Source organism: Branchiostoma floridae, chromosome 1, assembly GCF_000003815.2.
Source record: "Branchiostoma floridae strain S238N-H82 chromosome 1, Bfl_VNyyK, whole genome shotgun sequence".
NCBI classification, from domain to species: Eukaryota; Metazoa; Chordata; class Leptocardii; order Amphioxiformes; family Branchiostomatidae; genus Branchiostoma; species Branchiostoma floridae.
Genome location: NC_049979.1, coordinates 16,802,625 through 16,823,574, shown reverse-complemented (window position 1 = coordinate 16,823,574; position 20,950 = coordinate 16,802,625). Strand labels below are relative to the sequence as shown.

The window sequence follows — 20,950 nt, the reverse complement described above, 5'->3', positions numbered from 1 at the left end:
GTGCGTGGGAATGGGTATGGCTGAAATATGCTGTATTTGCACCCAAGCAAATGTCGGCCTTTCTAGTTTTACTTATTATTATACTGTTCACTTCTTTATTTACCAGGGAGTCAGACTCAGAGATAATCTAGCTACTGACTAGATTAGCAGTTATATCACATGGCCCTTACGCATCATAAATCAATTTAATACTTAATACTTCCTTTTTTACACTACATTGTACAGTATTGTTCTTGTTTTGCTTAAATTCCTTTCAAACTATTGTTTTCTTGACATCGGCTTATGGAGGAAAGCTCTTGGAATCATGCTACAAAGGATATCCTACCCTAGTCAGTATTTGTCACCTAATTCATAATGTGGCAACAAATTCTTCAGGGCTACAATGTTGACTACATGTCATATGTTGGAGATGTACTTTTACAGCACTGGCCTGTCCCTCCATTGACAATGCATTGATGATAGATCTTTCCTTCATGCCAATGACCAATATATGTTGTAAACCAATTGAAATAAAAAAGAATGAGAGTACATACCCACATTATGTATGTACATTATCTAAAGGTATTACTAGTACTCCAAGGACGAACCCTTCCCTCTCAAAAATAAAGTTGGCTATTCATATAACTGGGTGGGCTGGTAAACACATCCAACAATGTTACCCGCCCACCCAACATGTCTTATTGGTACAACATATCTTACATTACCACCATATCTATGACTAGTGGTGCGTACCGGTTCGCCGAACCAGAATTGGACTTGCTATAAGTATAACTTTCGGTTCAAGTCCGGTTAAAACCGGAACGTCGAAAACCGGTTTTCTGGAAAACCGGAAATCTCTTTCTTGTTGTATACTAGTATCATCTAAAACAACACTAGATGGCTATGTAACTTTATTAATCGCAACAACAAATTGGGAAACCGGACTTATAAGTCCGGACCTGAACCGGAATCTTTGGACTCGAGTCTGGACCTGAACTGGAATGTGAGCTTCGGTACGCACCACTATCTATGACTATGCCCATAACGTTAGGGATATATGACTCTGAAGTATTATCTGATGTATGAAGCACCATCTGTTTGTACATGTATTTTAATCTGATGTATGAAGTATTATCTGTTTGTACATATATTTTTATCTGATGTATGGAGATAAAACCTTGTGTTGTCCTTTTGTGACAAATGAGCAGAACACTCTGAGTATTGGTGGCAATTTGTTGGCCTTTGATTTTCCAGATCTTTCAGGCTATTCAAATGCAAAGGTCAATGTTAGAACATTTTAACATTTGTTTGAAGACATGAATAAGGGCATATTTTTATTTCAAGAACATTCAATGGAGAGTGAGGTATACTTTTAGTCTGAACAGTAATTTTAAATCCTGGCAATTTTGAGTCGTGAAACAAGCTGCTAGCCTTAAACTATGTGCGTAACATAATGTGTAACCTATATATCGACCAGGTGACCCAAAGGGATAACCCTTACCAATCAGTTACTTTTTATGTCAGCGATAAAAGGTTTGTTTTTGTTGTATCCACCTTGTGAGTGCAGGTGTGGATTAATTCCATTACTTATCCAACCAATCATGGACTTATCTAGCACAAGGTAGTGCTGATCTGAAAAAGATGAATGTTGCAAAAGGCTACATAAATGTCATCGTTGGCAGTGGTGACTTGTAAGAGTTGCCAAGTCGTGTCAAAAGATTGAGGTAAAGTCAATAAGGATGTCATCTTGTTGTAATGCAGATATGTTGACTTTCTTACCACTCAGGCATGTGGAGTGCGTGAGCTAGCTAATAGTAGGTCAAGCCAATCAGTTTTTGTTGTGTAGGAAAATTTGGGAAAATTGTAGGAGGATTCTGGAACCATCCATCAATGATCAATTCATGGAAAAGTTTCAAACATTTGAATTTCTTTGCCTTGGCTACAACCTGTTGTAATTTACCAATGATATGTTGTTAAATTTAATACATGTAAATTACTACAATTGTTGCCACAAGTTGCACTTGTCTAACCTTCCTTGCTGGCTTACCCCATAACCGATACACATCTGCTGCCAAAAGACTATATGTTAGCAGGGAGAAGGTTCAGTTCTGCTATGAACCTACATAAAATGATAAATCATAAAGGAAGACGAGATACTGAAATCAAGTCCCATTCAGTATGAACAAGTTTGCTCTTCTTTTGGGCATCCTATGTTTAGACTCATGACTTATGCCATCCACTGCATACCAGTCCATGAACTGGAAGTTTCCTGATAGGATGGTGTCATCTCGCATATAAAAGCCAAAAGATTGCAACATACGAATCACACAGTCAACGACACAGCAAAGGAAGACAGCTAAAAACAAAGAGTCAGATTCAGTGAGAAAACAAGCAGAAAGATAGTACGATGCCAACATTTGGTAAATATCACCTCTTTTATGTGAATCTTTACTACAAAATATTTTTATTCCGAAGATTATTGCTGGCTTTTCCTTTTTGGTATGAAGGGGAATGTATGTATGACACTGTCAATTTGCCATCAAAATGATATAATATTGACCTTTGTTTTCAAGTAACTGTTCTTGTGGACTTACATGTAGTAAAATATATTGTTTCCATGATGGACCTGTCTGCTCTGAAGGCAACCAGATTTGTCAGGTTAAGTGGCTGACATATCAAATATGAAAGGTTATTAATGTTACACTGAGTCTGTAGTATGGTAGAGATTTGTCAATCATTAAGTCATTAGATGAGATTTCAGAAAATGCAAGAAGTCTAACATGAGAATGACGACTATTCAGATCTAATGATTTGTCCTACACCATTTGGTCACGTCATGATCATGGGAGTCAGGATGGAATGTCTGACAAACATGTTTACTGAAAACTGCCATTGGAGATTTGTTATTGCAGCTCAGATTGGTTGGACTTTGGCTGTTATCCAGGGCTGACTTATGGCGACATAGGTTATCTGACATTTATCATTGGGGCAGGGTTTCAACAGTGGTGACAATTACATTTATATCAGTTATAAACTGATATCATTTACCAAGTTGTACCAGAACTAGTATTTTTCTTTTCCTTGTTTCTTGCATTTTCTAATTTTTCTCTGTCAGTCTTTCCCACTCGCAAGGAAGGAATGGTGGTGAATACGATTATCTATTTTCTTTTCTATTCTTAATATGTCCCATAAAAACATCATTTAGAAGTCTCCATCAATTAAAATAAAAAAAAGAATGCCTTTAATGTTGAAAGTCTTATAAAATGTCTGGTGTATTACTTGCCATGGCAATTGCCCTATTGGCTACTCATCCGGGAAGTCACAACATGTTCCTCATAGTCATAAGACATAACACTAGGGTGCACAAAGAAGGCAAAGATTTAAAACATGTTGGCAAAGGTTTAAAACATTCCCTCTGTTGACCCTTGAACTCTTACCAACACGTAGACCCTTGTTATATTGCACAATCCTATGCCCATATTGTGCAACCACACGACATAAGCAAGACCTTACCCAATGAGGATGCAATATTAGTGGGAGGGTGCAAAAGTATTTTTTTAGTAGATGAAAAACATTTGGAAAGAGGTTTTGAGGCATATTAGTATCTTAGATGATTTGGCCTTAGGCAAAAAAGACACTAATTTTCCCACACATGGATTAAAATATCTCCCAATATCAGAATACATATCTTCCAATAGACCCTCTATCAAAATACATATATCTTCCAATATCAAAATAACATCTTATTTTTCTGTCTGAATTAATTGAAATAGGTGAGGGTTACAGGTGGGATATTGATTGAGAGTCATTTTCAGTATTGACTCTTGATTCTATATGGAACTCTTGATTCATTGAATTATTTGTTAAAATGAGCTTTTACATGTATGCAAAGTATTGATCCCCTTACTAGTACACTTAGATTTACAAAATATTGGAAATCCCCATCACATCTGCTGAATTGAATATCTATGTTCATGCCATTATTCTACCATGAGTGGTCTGAAGACTAGAATTAAAAAAAAAAAGAAACAGGGCAGTTTTTCTTGCTGTAACTTGTGTGTAAGTGTTTTTATGTTGCAGTATAAAATGTAGAAGAACATACCTCTGCGTAGGCTGCAATGATATGTCTTTTCTGCAGATAAAAAGGGACCCTGTGTGGTTGAAATTCAGAATCAGTACTGTTCCTGGGAAAAACACTCCCCAATTCCATCTGCCCCATGGACTGCCCCTTGCCCAGTAAATGGAATGTTCCATTCAAATTTTGTAAATCAGCTGTTTTGTAAGAGACAGCCAGAAGGGGACCAGCTGGCCTGTGTTTTCTGGCTGCTATTGTGAATTCTTACCAGGGAGACTTAAAAGCTAAGCATACCTGGCCTTGTGAACTGTCTATTCTGCTTTAAGGTCACCATGCAGTGCCCCTGAATCAAGGTATTGATAGGTTTTACATGTATTTCTTTTGAGATGGAAAGTACAAGGTTTGATGCCAGGAGGAGTCATGGATCAGTATAGTCAGTGGTTAGAGCCTTCCAAAGGTCAGACCCAGTCAGACCACCACTCACAGCAAGGTTGTCTTTTGTACCATGAAAGGAAAGCTACTCAGATGTTCTTTCATGTGTGCATTGAGCTGTAACGATATTTCACTGCTGCTGTGAAGTAGCTATACATGTATTATGTATGGAAGTTGTATTTATTTGTGTTTTTTATTTTGCCATGACTGGGTCAGTAGATCAATAGTTGGTGTAAGAATTTGTAAGTGCCCTGTGTACAGTATAAAATGAACAGCACAGTCAAACCTGCTGAAAAAATTGTGTTTGCTTCAGTCAGAAATGATCTGTCAATGATTCAGTGTGTTTGTTACATATTGGACAACTGTTGATTAATCTGATGACAGGCATCTCTACTGTTTTGTATTAGAGATAATGCAGACCTATGGTGATCAGTTAGTTGCCATCAGATGCCCCTGTCAACCCTGATAACGTTTTAGATGTCATGACCTGTGGTACCACCACTCCCTCTTCTTCATTCATATTCATTCCCATACCCAGTTAAAGCCAGCGCAGGTAATAGATAGCGTCCATTCCGCCATTTATGATTTCACCGGCAAGTGGCAGCGGGATGAGCTGTGACACAAAATGGCCTGTTAGGTAAAGGGAAAGCTGTCGTTTGTTGGTAACTAATATATGGTCCATTCTGTGCATTATCTGTACATATCAGCCTCTCGTGTATCAGAAAATCTAGAAGTCTTGATTCATGTTGGTGCAATGTAGCTTGATCAGCAGCAGTTGGGGAAAAATATTGATGTGCATGACGTGACAATTTTGTTCATCATTAATGGCTCTCTTTTAAATTGATAAGTCATTGCATTTGTGCATATTGCAATTTTGTGTTGATTGACCAGAATTTAATTACTTCTGATCGATGATTCTAATTAAGTCTTTTTTTTACCTGACATTATTCATGCTATCATAAACAATCTATCCGTGCAGTTTGCTATAACTTGTGCTAATTATCTCTAATGTAATACTAGTATTTTGATAGTTTTTATTATGCAACTTGTAGCATTATTTCCATGCTCCATTTAGGGTTGTCAAATTTCTTGTACTGTACATGTAGGTCTGTGTGGTGGGTGTTTGTGGGCTGGGGGGTGGGGGGGGTCCTCCATTGGCTTATAGATATGTGATAGATGTCTGGATAGATATAGACTGCCCTGATAAGCAAAATGCAAATTGGTAATTTTTGGTATCACTAGAGAGTTTGACCACCTTGTTGTACTCTTTGAAATTCTCGGGTACTTGTGTTTTGATCTGGATTGAGTATAAGCAAGGGTAACCAATACTCATGAGCTGCCTGTATCTGAAAGATTAGCTCTGAGGTTCAACATTGCAATGAGCTCTATTCTTTAGTGATTATTTAATGTTTCTTTGCTCAGCTGCTGATCCACAGCAAAAAAGCTATATTTGAAAATGACTACTTTCCTCCTTACCCAGAAACTGAGACTGACCTGGCAGGGTCCCTGTCCCCCCCACGGAACAACGTGCTGTCTCCCACCCGCTCGTCCTTCCCGAAGCATGTTCATTCAGTCATGGACGACAAGTTCAAGGAGATCGCCAACGACCTATTCAAGCGAAGTCGCCACGAGTCGGAGTCCTTCCACCCGGATCTCACCGCGCCGTACGAGTACCCCGACCAGTGTCCTCTGGAGTCGGAGGATGAGAAGAAGAAGCGTTTGGAGCGACAGATGAGCCAGTGTCACGATGTTAAGATTAAGTTTAAGTGAGTGGCAGTGCCTTTCCCGGGAGTTTCAGGCCGTAGCAAACTGGATCACTCATACTTCAGAGAAAAATTGGAACATTCAAACTGGAGTATTTTGAACCAACACATGACACAAAATACATTTTCTACAATACAAGTGCAAGTAATTCAAGTCCAGGCATATGGTGGTAGATAACCTGGCATGGGGTGCTACCACAGGAAAACGATGGTAATGGAAAAACTAGTTGTACCTTACCACTGTGCCAAAATTAGCTAACCATTGTTTGGAAGAAATTAACACCCCTTCCTCATAATTATTATGGAAATCAATTGAATAGCTTTTCTTGAATAAGCAAAATGAGGAATTGGTTTGTAACATGTAAAGAAGGAATAATACATCATTAGAAAACCATGTATGTAACGTTACATTAGATCAAAATGAATTGATCTTGATATTTACTCCAAAATAACATTTTGTTCCAAATTTTCCAGGGCATACATATGACAGCGAGCCCTTGGGCCAAGCCTACATTCCCGTGAAAAACAAATATGATCGACTAGCTGTGAGTAAACGTGATGAGTGTTCCAGTCTTGCTCAGCCTGACAACCCTGGGCATTGTGACCTGCCTATTATAACCTGTGTGCAGTGCTGCTTTAACACTAACCTTGGTTTGATGTGTTCTCATCCTTCTCACTTTATCTTCTCAGCTACTTGACTTGTCATCCCTCACAGGAAGGGTTAGTTATAAAACCTAGAGCCATCAGGAGCCATACTCAAAATTTAAGATGGTACAAATTTAGTACATGTACATTTGTCAACATTTTGATTGGGTATATCAAAGTCCTTGTAATCAAGGGAAAACCAAATTTTCATTTTCTTCTTGAATTATCCCATTTGAGCCCTCTCAGAATATCAAAAGAAATTAACATTAAGTTGCTAGGTTTGAAAAACTCATTTTGGTATCCCCTTTTTAAATTGCATGATATTGAGGTAGTACCTTAGATCAGGAAAAAATGTACTGACGTATTGAAATAGGATTGTTAACATACATTTTTGTATGAGATGTAAATAATGCATTGCAGATTGTACATGTACTATATCGTAAATGTTAGTCTTATTAGCTAGAGAGGATTGTCATAAATCTCCTACACAACAACATGTAAAAATCTTTCGGTGACTGAAATTTTCCATGTTGTTTCCCCTGCCACTACTTGCATGCCATGATTTGCTGTGTGCTGTACAGTGGGTTGGATGGAAGGTAAGTAACAGACAGGCAGATATTGGCATGTCCTAACCAGTCATAGGTTCACATTACAGTACTTTTGCCTATAGTCTTGGTTTCATTTATTTTGGCAACACGTCCAACAATGCAAGAAGTCACTATGAGATGTTTGGATGAATATATAAAAACTGGACTAACCAGATGCGATGGCTATTCCACGTGTTCGTGTCTGGCATTTTGTGACCGGTGTGTAACCTGTTTTTGTCGGACATATACATGCATGCATGTAACAACCCGTGCATGGGTTGGCATACATTTCTGGAAAGCTAAAGGTTGAGGTTGTGAGCAGATTGAAATTGTACAATCAAATGAAATATGAAGATATATGCAAGATACATATGCATTAGTACTGTTTTGTAGCCTTATTTTCTTGGTGCTTGCAGACAGGTTGAACATATATACCCCCAGTTGTGTAATCATACGTCTGGGGAAATTACTGTGTAGCTGTAGACTCAGGTTTAACAAGAACCATTGCAAGCACCAACATTTCTAATTCTACTACTCTGCATTCCAGTCTAGCATATGACCATACAACACTGCATGCTAACCTAAATTTCCACTGTACTAAAGTCTTTCTCTGTATTGATGTAGAGCAATCCTTATAGAAATGAGTGGGTCATGCTGGTGAAAGATGTGCATGTTTACACCATACAACTTGATGTAAACTCTTAATATACAGCATACAAAGTATGTGAACATGTACCCAAGTCTTATATAACGTCCTTGATGTATCTCAAAGGAATGAAGTTGGAATTGATGAAATGTCAAGCTTTGAAATTTACAGAAGTTATATAACAACTTACATTTGCCATGAATTAAGAAATTGTCATCATCATCATAACAATTCACATGATAACCATCATGTTATGAATCGTAACACATCTTTCATAGCATGGCCATTATTGCATTATAGCAGTTTTGAAGCATCAGGTCAACATCGGATGGCATGCTCATACATGAAGCCAGGTGACAGTGAAGACTGGTTTGACGTGGTGCTTGTTTCTGTAGTTGTTCGCACTAACTTTGCGGTGTGTTTTCCTCCTCCTTTCACTCCCCTCCTCAACATCTCAAGGTACGACAATAATGACAGGGAAGCTAGAACTACCCGCAAACTGAAACTCAAAGATATGCAAGAGTGAGTGTCAGGTTTCTTATCATAGAGGACAGATAATTAGAATACTTTACAGGTAATTATAGAATTATATATGGATTAGATACAGATGATTTCTTTCTAATGCAGCTGACAGTTGTTTTTTTCAGTTGTAAGTAAATACACTTTGATTTTCAGCCCCACATGTACACTTCTACATGTAATATAAAGGTTGCAGATGTACATAGTACATATCCATTGCTAGGAGCTTAATGATATGTTACAGTAGACACTTGTCCAGGTCTTACTAACAGTCCCATACAAAGTTGATACTGCATGAATACACAAATGGTAATGAAAGGATTAGGGGCCTGTCTAGATTTCTAGGAAGAATGTTTTGTTTTCTATCTGAATTTTTAGATATAATCTCATATAAGTGATAATCACATCAAAGCCTCCCTCTTCAATCTTGTCACTATTTTGAAGATAACCTCAAAAAACTTTACCTATTTGTCAAATTTCAGATAATGTAATCAGCGTGATAATGTGATGTGTAGTATCTAGCCTAAGGTGCATCTTAATTTTTCCATCAAAATAACTACGCACCAAATACTGACATCCAGACCATCCTAACCAACAGTAACAAGGATTAAGTCTTCGTTATTCCAAATGCACTCATGTGCACAGCTTATAATCTGAAGAAATTATTCCAAAGTACAGGCATGTCCTGCATGACAGGGCCAATTTCCTGTAATTGCACGTCCTGTTTCCATGGTGTTTGATATGGAGCAAAAGGAAGCACAGTACTTGTGGGAAAGGCTGTATCTGCTCGCCTGTCTTAGGAACAGTACCATCTGGTCTGGTATTTCAGAAATTGCTGGCAGTGTAGTTACAAATGTAGTTAATTGACATCTTAAAAATCTTTTTTTTGGCAGAAACTTTTCAAACATTAGTCATTAAATTGTTAAATTTTTAAGTTTTGAAATTTTCAAATTACATTTTGCATTGTAATCTGTGTCATATATTAACAACCAGTCCCTACATGAAAACACATGGGTATTATACATGGTAACAGAGTTTCATAGATTTCTATTTGATTTAGCCAAATGTGAGATATCGGTTCTGACACCTGTTGTAGAGACAGATCATTGAAGGCCAGGTATCTCCTACCAGGCTGGTGTCTATTTGCTAGCTCAGTGTTCATAACCACATGCAAACGTGCATGCAAAAATCTGCTAACACATACAGTTTGTACATTATCAAAAATGCACATAAATAAGTGCCCTTTGTGGCCTTCACTCAAAGGGCATGTGGCGTTAGTTGAGCACTTTACGAGCTATACCTGGGTTTCAACAGTGACCAGGTAAGCCCCTGGAACACTTAACTGTAACCAATGGATTACTCGGTGACTCTGATCAGTGTGAAAATCAGCTGTGCTCAGAAATCATTGATACCCCATTTTCTCCCAGTATTATCTGTGTGCATTAGTACAAATGGCCCTGGCAGTAATTCTTTCATTTTGAAACACAAAGTTCTTTTCCATCCCATCCAGTGCATTCAGTAATGGTGTATATAGGGAACTGGAAAATGTTGTAAATTATGAAATGTATTTGGGAATCTAAATGTACTATGTCAAATTTTGCACTTCAATCAGATCAGGTTGTACATGAGGATGCTCTGTTATTCAGGTAGATTGACATTAGGTCTGGATGTACAGTATACATTGTACATTATCAGGTAGTAATTAAAGCAAATAGGCACACCTATCGTTTTGACTCTCTATGCATGAATAGTGTGTTCTTGTATATAGAGTGTAGGGTGAATTTGTATCTTTCTTATTTGTATTACTGTTACTCCCACCAGGCACCAGCAGAATCTGAAATCGCCGACGTTCTTTGGGGCCACCTTGACACCCGCAGAGTTCACGAAGGAAGAAGAGGAAGTGTTGGGACAGTTCCAGAGAGTGTCCATCACTGGGGATGAAACCACTGGGGCAAGTCTACTCAATGGTTCTCTAATACCCGTCACATTTGGTAAAAATCGATCAGACGACGATTCTGCGGCAATCGCCCGAGCCTCGCTTATAATAATAACTTTATTGCACAACAATTGTACAAGGTACAAAGTATGGCTTATATGTGACAGGGCCGGTTTTCAGGTGAAAAATATGCGCAACCCTCTGTCGGTCTTACATATGGCCTATCTACCATCGTTACGCCCATTAAGATCATGGATAATGTGACAAGGGTATTAGGAGTTTGAAATTTTAGGTTTTAGAAGGGGCATCATGTTCAAATGTGGATTTTGTCTGAGACAAAACCTTTAAGATTGGACATTTACTTTGAATTAAATGTGTTCATCATAATTTGTACTGTTAATTTTGTAGGTTCCCCTGAGTGATGTCCAGCAGGCTGCCACGTCCCTGACCGCTGCCCTGTACATCCGTAAGAAGTACATGGACGCGGGCATGCAGTCCTTCCCCTTCACCACGGAGCGCTACCTCCGCATGTCGGAAACTGGGGAGACACCGGTTATGGAAGGAGGGTGCAAGCCTGAACAGGACACAGGTGCATCTCTCTTCATATTGGAATTAAACAGCGTTACAAAAACAGTCTTCAAGGCAGCACACGTCACCACTGTGTAAAAGATTTGTCTTTATTTCAGAAAATCACATTGACCTGCTTCTAAATAACCATTACCATGTGTAGCTGATGACCTTACAATGTTCTGTTTTTACGTACAGAGCGAGAGGATACTTTGGAGGCCAGTTCACCAGTGTGTAGACAGGACCCTTGGGCCAACCCCACCCTGCCTGAGTCCCTGGGTTATCATGTAAAGATGGTAGACGGTGTGGTCCATGTGTACGATAGCCCTGATGCCATGAGAGCTGACGAGCCCATTGAGCTGCCCTATCCTGACCTGGCTTCCTTCATTGCTGATATGAACATGCTGTATGCCCTGATAGCTGACGGGCCCATGTAAGTTGTTCTGTGGGTTTGAAACTACATTGTACATGTATGTCTTTTAAATATTCGATAGTTTATCTACTTCCAATAATACACACTCATTTCACTTGCTACCATTAGCTGGAAGTAAACCTTATAGTACTAATGCATGTAGGTAACATTTACCGATCATACCTGACATTCCTTTCCAGAAAGTCGTTCTGTTACCGTCGGCTGAGTTACCTGTCGTCCAAGTTCCAGCTGCACGTGCTGCTAAATGAGATGAATGAGCTGGTGGCCCAGAAGGAGGTGCCACACAGGGACTTCTACAACATCAGGAAGGTCAGGCTAGGGTCTGAACACTGGGAAAGTGTTCATGTTGATGGAGAAGATTATGTTTGACAACAAGGGGAATGAAAGTAGCACATGTTTAGGAGAAGGGACCCATTTCTGTCTGACATACACATACATGGATCCTTGTAGCCTTTCATACAAAAATCAAGCATATACAATGTAGTGTTAAAGATGGGTAAATAGTATGTAGTAGTGTGTGTAGCCCATTGGTTGGTGACCCTGCTGCTGGACCAATATGTGAGTTTGAATCCTGCCTGTTATTATTTACCCCATTTGTATGCTGGTCTGCTGTTCATTGTACAGGATGCAAAGAGCTAGGGGAATTTCCCTGGTGCAAGGAACCTGTATAAACTTGATACTATTGTGGAATCTGCCTTCTCTGTCATGATAATCGAAAGAGTAGCTCTACTGCTTTCATTGAGCTAAACTGATTTGAGATCGCGTTCACTTTCTGATGTCTAACGGCATTGTTACCTGACTGTTCCCCAGGTGGATACTCACATCCATGCAGCTTCCAGCATGAACCAGAAACACCTGCTGCGTTTCATCAAGAGCAAGCTCAGGAAGCATGCTGACGAGGTAGTCATCAAGAATGGAGGCAAGGAACAGACCCTGAAGGAGGTGGGGATGGTTTTGTGTTTGCACTGTTCTGTAGACCTTAAGGTGCACTCTCACCGGACTTGGGGCACGCTTGCGGCATTGCGGGGTTCGTTCACTGCGTCACTGTTTGTCATTTTTTTTTTTTTATAATTTAGAATACGATAAAATACACGAAAAGTAAAAGAATTTGTTCATCTCTGAAATTCGTTGAGTATCTTTCAAACCCGGCAATGCCACAAGCGTGCCCCAAGTCCAGTGAGAGTGTACCTATACATGTATGTAAAGCTAAAGGCACAACCCGCCGTACTTGCAACTGCGTAGTGTCTACGTTCCAAAACATGGGCAATCGCACAGAGATTGTACGTTATAAGCATGTACAACTCACCACTTGCGCAGCGAACGATGCACGTAACCGGCTCACAACCAGTTGCGTGGCGTGCAGACCACGTACTTACAACTTAGCTTGCGCAACAGTGCGAGAGACGTGCGTTGAGACGTACTCCCTCCCTGCTCTTGCCAGTCCTTCCCCACGTTTTCGGAAAAACGTGGCGGACATGACCTCCAAAAAAACGTACGGACAAAAAGCATGTACGGCAGGTTGTGCCCCTAGCTTAAGGTAATCCCATTAATTTGTATATGTAATCATGCAGGTGACCACACTAGAAGACATAAGATCCAGAGGCCAAAGGTTTAATTTCTGGCTTTCTTGACGAGACATTATGTCTTTGGGAAAGACACCAAACCTGACTATCCTCACTCCACCCAGGTGTAATAATGGATAGACTTCGGTTAAAAGGTAAAAGGCAGTGGAAGGAGAGGGGTGGGCTTCACTTTGCTATACTATGCCCGAGACACAGTGGATACCAACCACTGCCCCTATATGGCCTCAAAGAGGCTATGGAGCTATTTTAACTGTTTTACAATTACTTTTATCCTAACCATACTTCTTTAAGAAATTTTTATGCATAACAAAAAAGGTACCATCCTAGTTTACAAGAGATGGATGTTGTACTGTTGAATATGTGTTCAACTACAGCATGGCCTTATTCCCATCTTTTGTTACAGGTGTTCGAGGACCTGAACCTGACAGCCTATGAGCTGAATGTGGACTCACTGGATGTCCATGCTGTAAGTAGGAGCTCATTTCTCCATCACCTTGACTCAGGTGTTTCATGAAAGCTGTTTAACAGTTGATTCATGTAGGTGAAAATAATTGTTACAGATACAGAGAGATGAATTACAAAATGTACCTGTTATGTTATCATCTCTTTGAGATCAGAATTTTGTGCCTGTTTATTAAGATACATTGACTAAACTACTAAAGAAACACAACATAATTGATGTTCTAGCAAATGGTAATGTCTGTCCACATTGACCCCTGACAGGACCGTAACACATTCCACCGGTTTGACAAGTTCAACCACAAGTACAACCCCATGGGGCAGAGTATGCTGAGGGAGATCTTCCTCAAAACTGACAACTACTTACAGGGAAAGTACTTCGCTGAGCTGATGAAGGTACTGTTTTTTTGTTGATGCTACATTTGTACTATAGAGTGAAAAAAGAACAACTTATCTGATAGACTAAGAAAATGCACAGTCAAAAAATCATTTGTGTTAATGGATATGTTCAAAGAGGCTTGAGGTTCCTTTATCACCATAATGATGATAGCATAACCGGTCTGCTGTTAGAAGGTTGGAGAAGTAAGATGGTTTGACCTAGCCTGACCTAGACCTGACCTAACAAGGATGCAGTTTTTCACTTCCCAATCTTTTGAACCATAAAAGATGGATAAAGTTTTGATTATTCCCACCAGGAAGTGATGGAGGACCTGGAGGAGAGTAAGTACCAGTTTGCTGAGCTGCGTCTCTCCATCTACGGCAGGTCCCGTGACGAGTGGGACAAGCTGGCAAAATGGGCGGTCAAGCACAACGTCTACTCTGACAACGTTCGCTGGCTCATCCAGGTCCCCAGGCTCTAGTAAGTGCAGGGACATGGGAGACATGGCTTTTCCCTGGTGCAGAATACTTAAAAACATCATAGCTGTCGCTCGCATCATTTGATATTACACAGGAACAGGGATAAAGCCTAACAGATGAAATGTAGATGATTTAGTCATTACCTTTCTTAACAATCTTTAAAAGATTCCCTTTTGCTTCCAACAATCCACCATGGCAAAGAGCAAAGTCAGTGTTGTTGTTATACTGTGTAGCTAGTGTCCTTCCCATGGTCACATATGTGTTTGAGATTTACCTTTCATGTGAGTTTTATAACCTTATACTTATTGCTTACAGATGTATTTGGTGATGTTACTGTTTTGTGGAGGGCATGTTGGAGAGTCCATTACATGCAAGTCATGGATTTAAGGTTTTTGTGTTGATGGCTGTCTTACATTATTATGTTTGCATTTTCTATCGCTTTATTCTCCATAAATTTTTAACTGTGTTTTATATGTCTGTTCTCAGTGATGTGTACAGAAGTAAGGGCACCCTCAGTAACTTCCAGGAGGTACTACAGAACATCTACATGCCACTGATTGAAGCCACTGTCGACCCACCGAGCCACCCTGAACTACACGCATTCCTGAAATATGTAAGTGGCAATTCTTATTTCTTTCTCAACGACGTGTGTACAATCTGGAAGTTCATAAGCATGTGTTCCTCTTCATATGTTACAACTGTACTGACGTGCTAGCTCTAAGGTATTGAAATTTGCTAATACTATGTGGTGCTGAATCATAGAAAGTGTCATGTGATTCTAAATACTGTTGTATTTCAGGTGACAGGGTTTGACAGTGTAGATGATGAGTCCAAGCCAGAGAGACACATGTTCACCATGGACAGTCCCCTGCCTGCAGAGTGGACAGACGAGGAGAACCCACCGTATGCTTACTACCTCTACTACATGTACGCCAACATGGTCATCCTCAACCATCTACGAAGGTACCATAATTGCTGTATTTTCTCTTGTGTGAGTTATTGTTTGTGTGAAGTTTATTTCCCTTTGCATTTGTGAAGTAAATACTATACGAGTTGGAAGAAAAGAAAAATCTGAAGATTCAGTACCTAGAAGTAGTATTGAGAATTTGTTCCTTCTGTGTTGTGTTTAGGGAGCGTGGTATGAACATCTTTGTGCTGCGGCCACATTGCGGTGAGGCCGGGCCTGTGCATCATCTTGTGTCATCCTTCATGGTGGCAGAAAACATCTCACATGGCCTGCTACTCAGAAAGGTATGGCATCAGGTTACAGTCATGACAGGAGTTCAGATTGTCTCATGCACTTGTATGGGGGATAGTCATTGGCAGAACACATTTTAAAGGAATGCTGACAGGAAGAAGTATCAAGTTTGGCTGTCAGTCTTTTGAAACATTTCTGGCAGACATGAACAGACTATGGAAAACTCATTGTTTCATATTGCCATGTTCTTACACCACAACCTTGTGTGCTTGCAGGTCCCAGTGCTACAGTACCTGTACTACCTGGCACAGATTGGCATTGCCATGTCACCACTCAGTAACAACCACCTGTTCCTGGACTATCACCGCAACCCACTGCCGGACTATCACGCCAGGGGCCTGGTCATCTCCCTGTCTACTGATGACCCCCTGCAGTTCCACTTCACAAAGGTAGGAGGGACACTTAGTGATTTTTCATTTGTAGCAAAAGTGGACCAAAGCTGAGGGTGGGGGATTGATGGGGTATGATATAGGCTGTCTCCAAGACCCCTCCCTCCATTCAGGGACGGAAATTTGCTCGTATTGAGGGGGAAAATTTGTCCGTCCAAAATATTTGAACTTCATGACATGACATGATGAAAATTTTGCTTACAAGGTTGAAATGACAGATTTAACAATGGAAATCCACAACATGAGCTCCCAAACAGTGAGTGGGGCGGAAAAAGAATTTAAAAATAGAGACAGCCCTGGGGTGGTAATATTTATGCATTTGAATGAAATTTGGGTAGAAGGGGAGTTGATAGCATGAAATTTTATTAAGTTGGTACCAAAGAAATGACTTAAAAATACGTAATAATATAATCCGTAAAGAGTCATTGTATAGAGATGAATTTTCTACCAATTTTTGACTACATCTGTAATGACAGAGTTGACTTGCCTGGCCACAGGAAGCCCTAATGGAGGAGTACAGCATTGCTGCGCAGGTGTGGAAGTTCAGCACCTGTGACATGTGTGAGCTGGCCAGGTCCTCTGTCCTGATGAGCGGCTTCGACCACAAGGTAAGAACCGCTCGCCTCACTTTGTCAAATTCTTCTCTGCACTTTCCTGTGTCTTTCTTTTGCCTCTAACTCTGGGTTGTCTCTTCTCCAAACTGCTCACCTTTGTCCGTGATGGGACAGTATCAAAAAAGGAGTGCCACGGGAGAAAGTCAGCAGATTTCGGTGAGAGAAGAATCAGAAATGATGCCCCTATCCCCAACCTTACCCCCACCCACCTTCAGTTGTAAAAAACAAAGCAGAGGTCTCAACAGCCTAGTAGCTGTAGTAGTTAGATGAAGTTCCAGCCCAAACTACTGGTAGTTAGGTTGATTGAGGAAGATGGAGAAATTTGGTCACATGTTTAGTTTCCTGGATGAGGCTTGCATATCATTAAGTATGATTTTAAAAATGTGGACACCTAAAATTGATGATTATTTTACAAAGACATGGACCACTTCAGAACGTTTCTGTTCAATCTGCTACTGTTTCTCTAGTCCCTTACCATGACGTGTGAGAAGACAATCTACATGTACCATGCTGTCTATTCTTGTGTTACACATGTGTTGTCTTACACATTTGTTCTTGTAGATGAGATCAGTAATCAGTAAAAATGATATGGAAATCTGACCATTTACTTGATTTTTCCAAAGTGGATTTTTGAGTCTTGTGAGATGAAGGTGTAATGTCATGATTCCAGGCAAAGCAGCATTGGTTAGGAGATAACTACAGACAGGAGGGTCCTGCTGGGAACGACATCAGGTGTACCAATGTGCCGTCCATCCGGCTGGCCTACCGCTACGAGACTCTGGTGGAGGAGCTGAAGATGATCTGTACGGCAGCCTGGGAGTACCAGCAGGACGGCTCCAGCTCAGGCTCAGGGGATGCACAATAGCCTACTAAGAGTAAATTGTGGTGCAATTCAATAGACATATGTTAGGTGGCGCTGCTTGCACGAGAAATCATTACTGAGAAGAACATAAAAACAGGGCAAATCAAATGTACTGTTCAACAAGGCTTACTGAACTTTGCCAATAATGAATTTCCAGATTTTCTAAAATAAGATGAGATGATATTGGGAAGTAGTTCAAGATACACATGTATAGTAGGGACAGTTGGACCGATGGCAGGGAAAGAGGTACTGGTAAACTTTTGCATGTAACTTTTGAATTTTAAAGCAATGGAGAAAAAAATATCACTAATGATAATGCTTTTGAAACTAGTGGCGTTGAATCAATGAAAATTGAGATGTATGGCTCTGACTTGAGTGTTTTTGAAAGGTGGCCCGGTGCAAAGAGATTTTTCTGAAACGTTGATGCAAGTCGGTAGATCTGCAGGCAGATGCTGCTTGTACTGCTTGTCACCTTTGACAAGTGGAACTGTGGGTTGTCGTCTCTCGATAGGGAAATGGTCAGATCCCTGGTGGGTAGCCAGGGAGTGTGTTCGTGGTGGTAGACCAGGAAGACAGTCAATAACAGGGAGCATTCTTTGTGCTGAAGTTTGGAGGCAGATGTATAAAGGGCTCTGCGATGGACTTCTGGTTTTACACAACCAATCTGATGCTTCTTAAGGTAGTCCAATATTAAATGTATAATAAAGATTGTGGCATTCGTTTCTGTCTGCAAATTCTGTACAACCATGCATCCATCCATTCATTTATTTATTTTACATGGGTTTGAAAGGGCCTTTTCGAAATGGTGTATTACATTCATGGGACTCTTAAACATAGTAAATGCTCCCTGCTATTGAAAGTATGGTTGTGTTGAACCTGAGTGGCATGTGACTTTTCGTTAAAATTTATATAGAAATATGCTTCTACCAGACAGGCAAAGGAGACGCACTGCTATCTATTTTAAAAGCTGTTCTAAGTATTCAAAAAATCTACTGTTCTTTTTTTTTTTTTTCATTTTCTAAATACTATAACATAAGCAAGTATTGGAACCAAGTGTATCTTTCAGGTCATGTATCTGTTAGGTCAAAACCCAATGGATCTTACATGTCATCTACTAATAATGGCATTTAAAAGTTTGCTACATTGAAACAACTTGGCAAATTTTAGCAAAATTTTGTACATCTGAGTATGATGACTCATACCTTGTCATCATAATATGTACATTAGGCTTTACTGACTAAATTTTATGGATGACATCTGTGCGCATTGATTTTCGACAGTTCTAAAGACATTGGGGCCACAAGTCACCCCAAAATGGCCTCATGCATTAGATTTAGAATCTCCAGAGGATGTCATCCATAAAATATAGTCAGTGTGGCCTGAAATGTTCTGTATTTTTTGCACATTTGAAAGGTGCTCTTTACACATTACATGTAATTCTAAGGCATTTAAGAATCACTCTGCTGTGAAAGCCACATGAAGTGTATTGCATACCAGCAATACTGTAGAGTGACTTAACAAGGTCAGAACAAATGTAACATGATCATTTTTCCATCATGTTTTTAAAAGGTTGTTCCTGTCTAGTTTGTGAAGCCACTTTTTTGTATGATTTATGTTTTATTTATTCAAAATTTTATCTTATCACACTCACCGTGTGTAATAATTATAACAAACATTTCACAAGTGTAGCATACCATAGAAGACACTTATGTTATGAAGCTAATACATGGTACATGTATTTTAAAGGACATGTTTTTTGTCTTGTTTGCTCGCTGCACTAAGTGAGAACCCTTTCCAGATTTGTTGGCTGTGTAATTCTTTAGGGTATGCACTTGTTTCATTTGGTGAAGTATCAGAGTCATGTGCTTGTAGACTGATAGGGTTAATACTGTGCATACATGTATGTGTCTGGAATACTGTGTTACTACATTGTTCCAGTGCAATCTGTGATGTTGGCTCACAGTACATGGCATTGTAAGTGTAGGTTTTTACCACACAAGACTTCTAGTGCTGACATACTGTACACTCAATCGTTATCGTATAAAAATTGTCAGAAAAATGATTCTTTCAATCCAGTATGGCATTTGCCATGTTTCCTAACTATAGCTACATGTCAGTTTTGCTGGATGTCTTCAGGCAATTTGAACCTGTGCTGTAAAAGAATTTTGTGTAATTTTTCCAGGCTTATGTCATAGATTAGAATTCTGTAACCTTGTATCTACTAATACTGTATTGTAATCAGTGTTGTTTCTGTTTCTGCTAGCTTTTATGGTATAAATTTGATGTGTCAGTTTTTATGGTGGTATTTATGATGGTTGCTCACAATTTTGCTGTTAATTTTTCTTTCACGTGATGGGTAATCTCAAACTAACAGCATTAATCTCCCAAAAGTCAACATGACCAGAAAGACTAACTTCTACTGGACCCTTTTAGAAATGGAACAGCTCTTAACTGCTCTAGATACAGCGGCTAGCTGTCTTAATGATCTGTTGAATATGAAAATGAGATGTGTAAACATTGGTGTCTGTCATATCGGAAGAATTCTCAAAGATGATGTATTTGATTGAAACTAGAGTTGTACAAAGAGAGATATCATACAATATAACTAATTACTTTGCCATACATAACTAAACCTGGATTAAAGAGTAAATAAAAATATACAAGTAAAAGTGAAAAGGCTTGTATGATTTGTATGTTTATATTTCATACCCCTGTAGGGAGAGGGATATTTGATTTCTCTGACATCTCATCATCTGGCATCATACTTTTGATTTTTCTGCCAATTGACAATTGGTTTCAGTTATCGTATCCTGGGAGTGACTCAAGCTATTTTACATGACAGGTTAAGTTATTGATGTCACTGCCATTTAATGCTGTAAGTCCCCTTTCCTCTCTTAGCTTCATCACTATTATAATATCTAAAATTCCAAATGCTACAGTATTACTAGAAAAGGTTGATTGCCTGCAATCCGAATCAACAGTGGCTGTGTTCTTGCCATGTATTAAAAGCGCCCTCTATTGATCTATTGCAGTACTACAACACTGCTGCTGCTATACTGCAATGTAATTTTTCGCAATGTCATTTTCCGCCAGCTGTCAACAATGGCATGATGATGATACCCAATGCAAGTGGCAAATCTGCAATGTATATTGCTAAATTTTTAATGAGGAAATGAGATAAGGTTTGAATAGGTGTTTGACTTTCTATGGCGTCTTTCACTTTGTTTTCATAAGAACATTCGAAATGATGAATAGTACCAAGAATATCTCATAACAAATGATGATAACTATGCATTTCCTTTGCATTTCCTCACTGTTAGAGATCATGTGTACATTATTTGAAAC

The 20,950-nt window shown here is 39.5% G+C and overlaps 1 protein-coding gene and 1 long non-coding RNA gene across 8 annotated transcripts in view; one reads left to right on the top strand and one right to left on the bottom strand.

Annotated features, from left to right (window-relative positions):
* Positions 1-4,207, bottom strand: part of LOC118424854 — a 7,951-nt gene extending 3,744 nt beyond the window's left edge. Inside the window, exons 1-2 of the long non-coding RNA XR_004832261.1 lie at positions 4,082-4,207; positions 2,010-2,098 (exon numbers count right to left, since the gene is read on the bottom strand). This is a non-coding gene — a long non-coding RNA (uncharacterized LOC118424854). The remainder of the gene's footprint in view (positions 1-2,009; positions 2,099-4,081) is intronic.
* The window catches only part of LOC118424815 (AMP deaminase 2-like), a 24,211-nt gene extending 3,978 nt beyond the window's left edge, over positions 1-20,233 (top strand). For 2 of the 7 annotated variants that reach the window (XM_035833627.1, XM_035833614.1), the window contains 17 exons: positions 5,967-6,252; positions 7,476-7,490; positions 8,587-8,649; positions 10,468-10,597; positions 10,991-11,171; positions 11,348-11,582; positions 11,762-11,891; positions 12,393-12,524; positions 13,569-13,631; positions 13,889-14,020; positions 14,320-14,483; positions 14,969-15,095; positions 15,282-15,445; positions 15,613-15,733; positions 15,956-16,129; positions 16,627-16,737; positions 17,414-20,233. In XM_035833627.1, the coding sequence (XP_035689520.1) occupies positions 5,967-6,252; positions 7,476-7,490; positions 8,587-8,649; positions 10,468-10,597; positions 10,991-11,171; positions 11,348-11,582; positions 11,762-11,891; positions 12,393-12,524; positions 13,569-13,631; positions 13,889-14,020; positions 14,320-14,483; positions 14,969-15,095; positions 15,282-15,445; positions 15,613-15,733; positions 15,956-16,129; positions 16,627-16,737; positions 17,414-17,608 (2,423 nt within the window). In that variant the 3' untranslated portion in view covers positions 17,609-20,233. Of the gene's footprint in view, positions 1-2,243; positions 2,400-4,249; positions 4,408-5,966; positions 6,253-7,475; positions 7,491-8,586; positions 8,650-10,467; positions 10,598-10,990; positions 11,172-11,347; positions 11,583-11,761; positions 11,892-12,392; positions 12,525-13,568; positions 13,632-13,888; positions 14,021-14,319; positions 14,484-14,968; positions 15,096-15,281; positions 15,446-15,612; positions 15,734-15,955; positions 16,130-16,626; positions 16,738-16,857; positions 17,038-17,413 lie in introns of those variants that run through there. The other 5 variants (XM_035833646.1, XM_035833655.1, XM_035833632.1 and 2 more) reach the window with 5 other exon arrangements.
* The last annotated feature ends 717 nt before the right edge of the window (positions 20,234-20,950 follow it).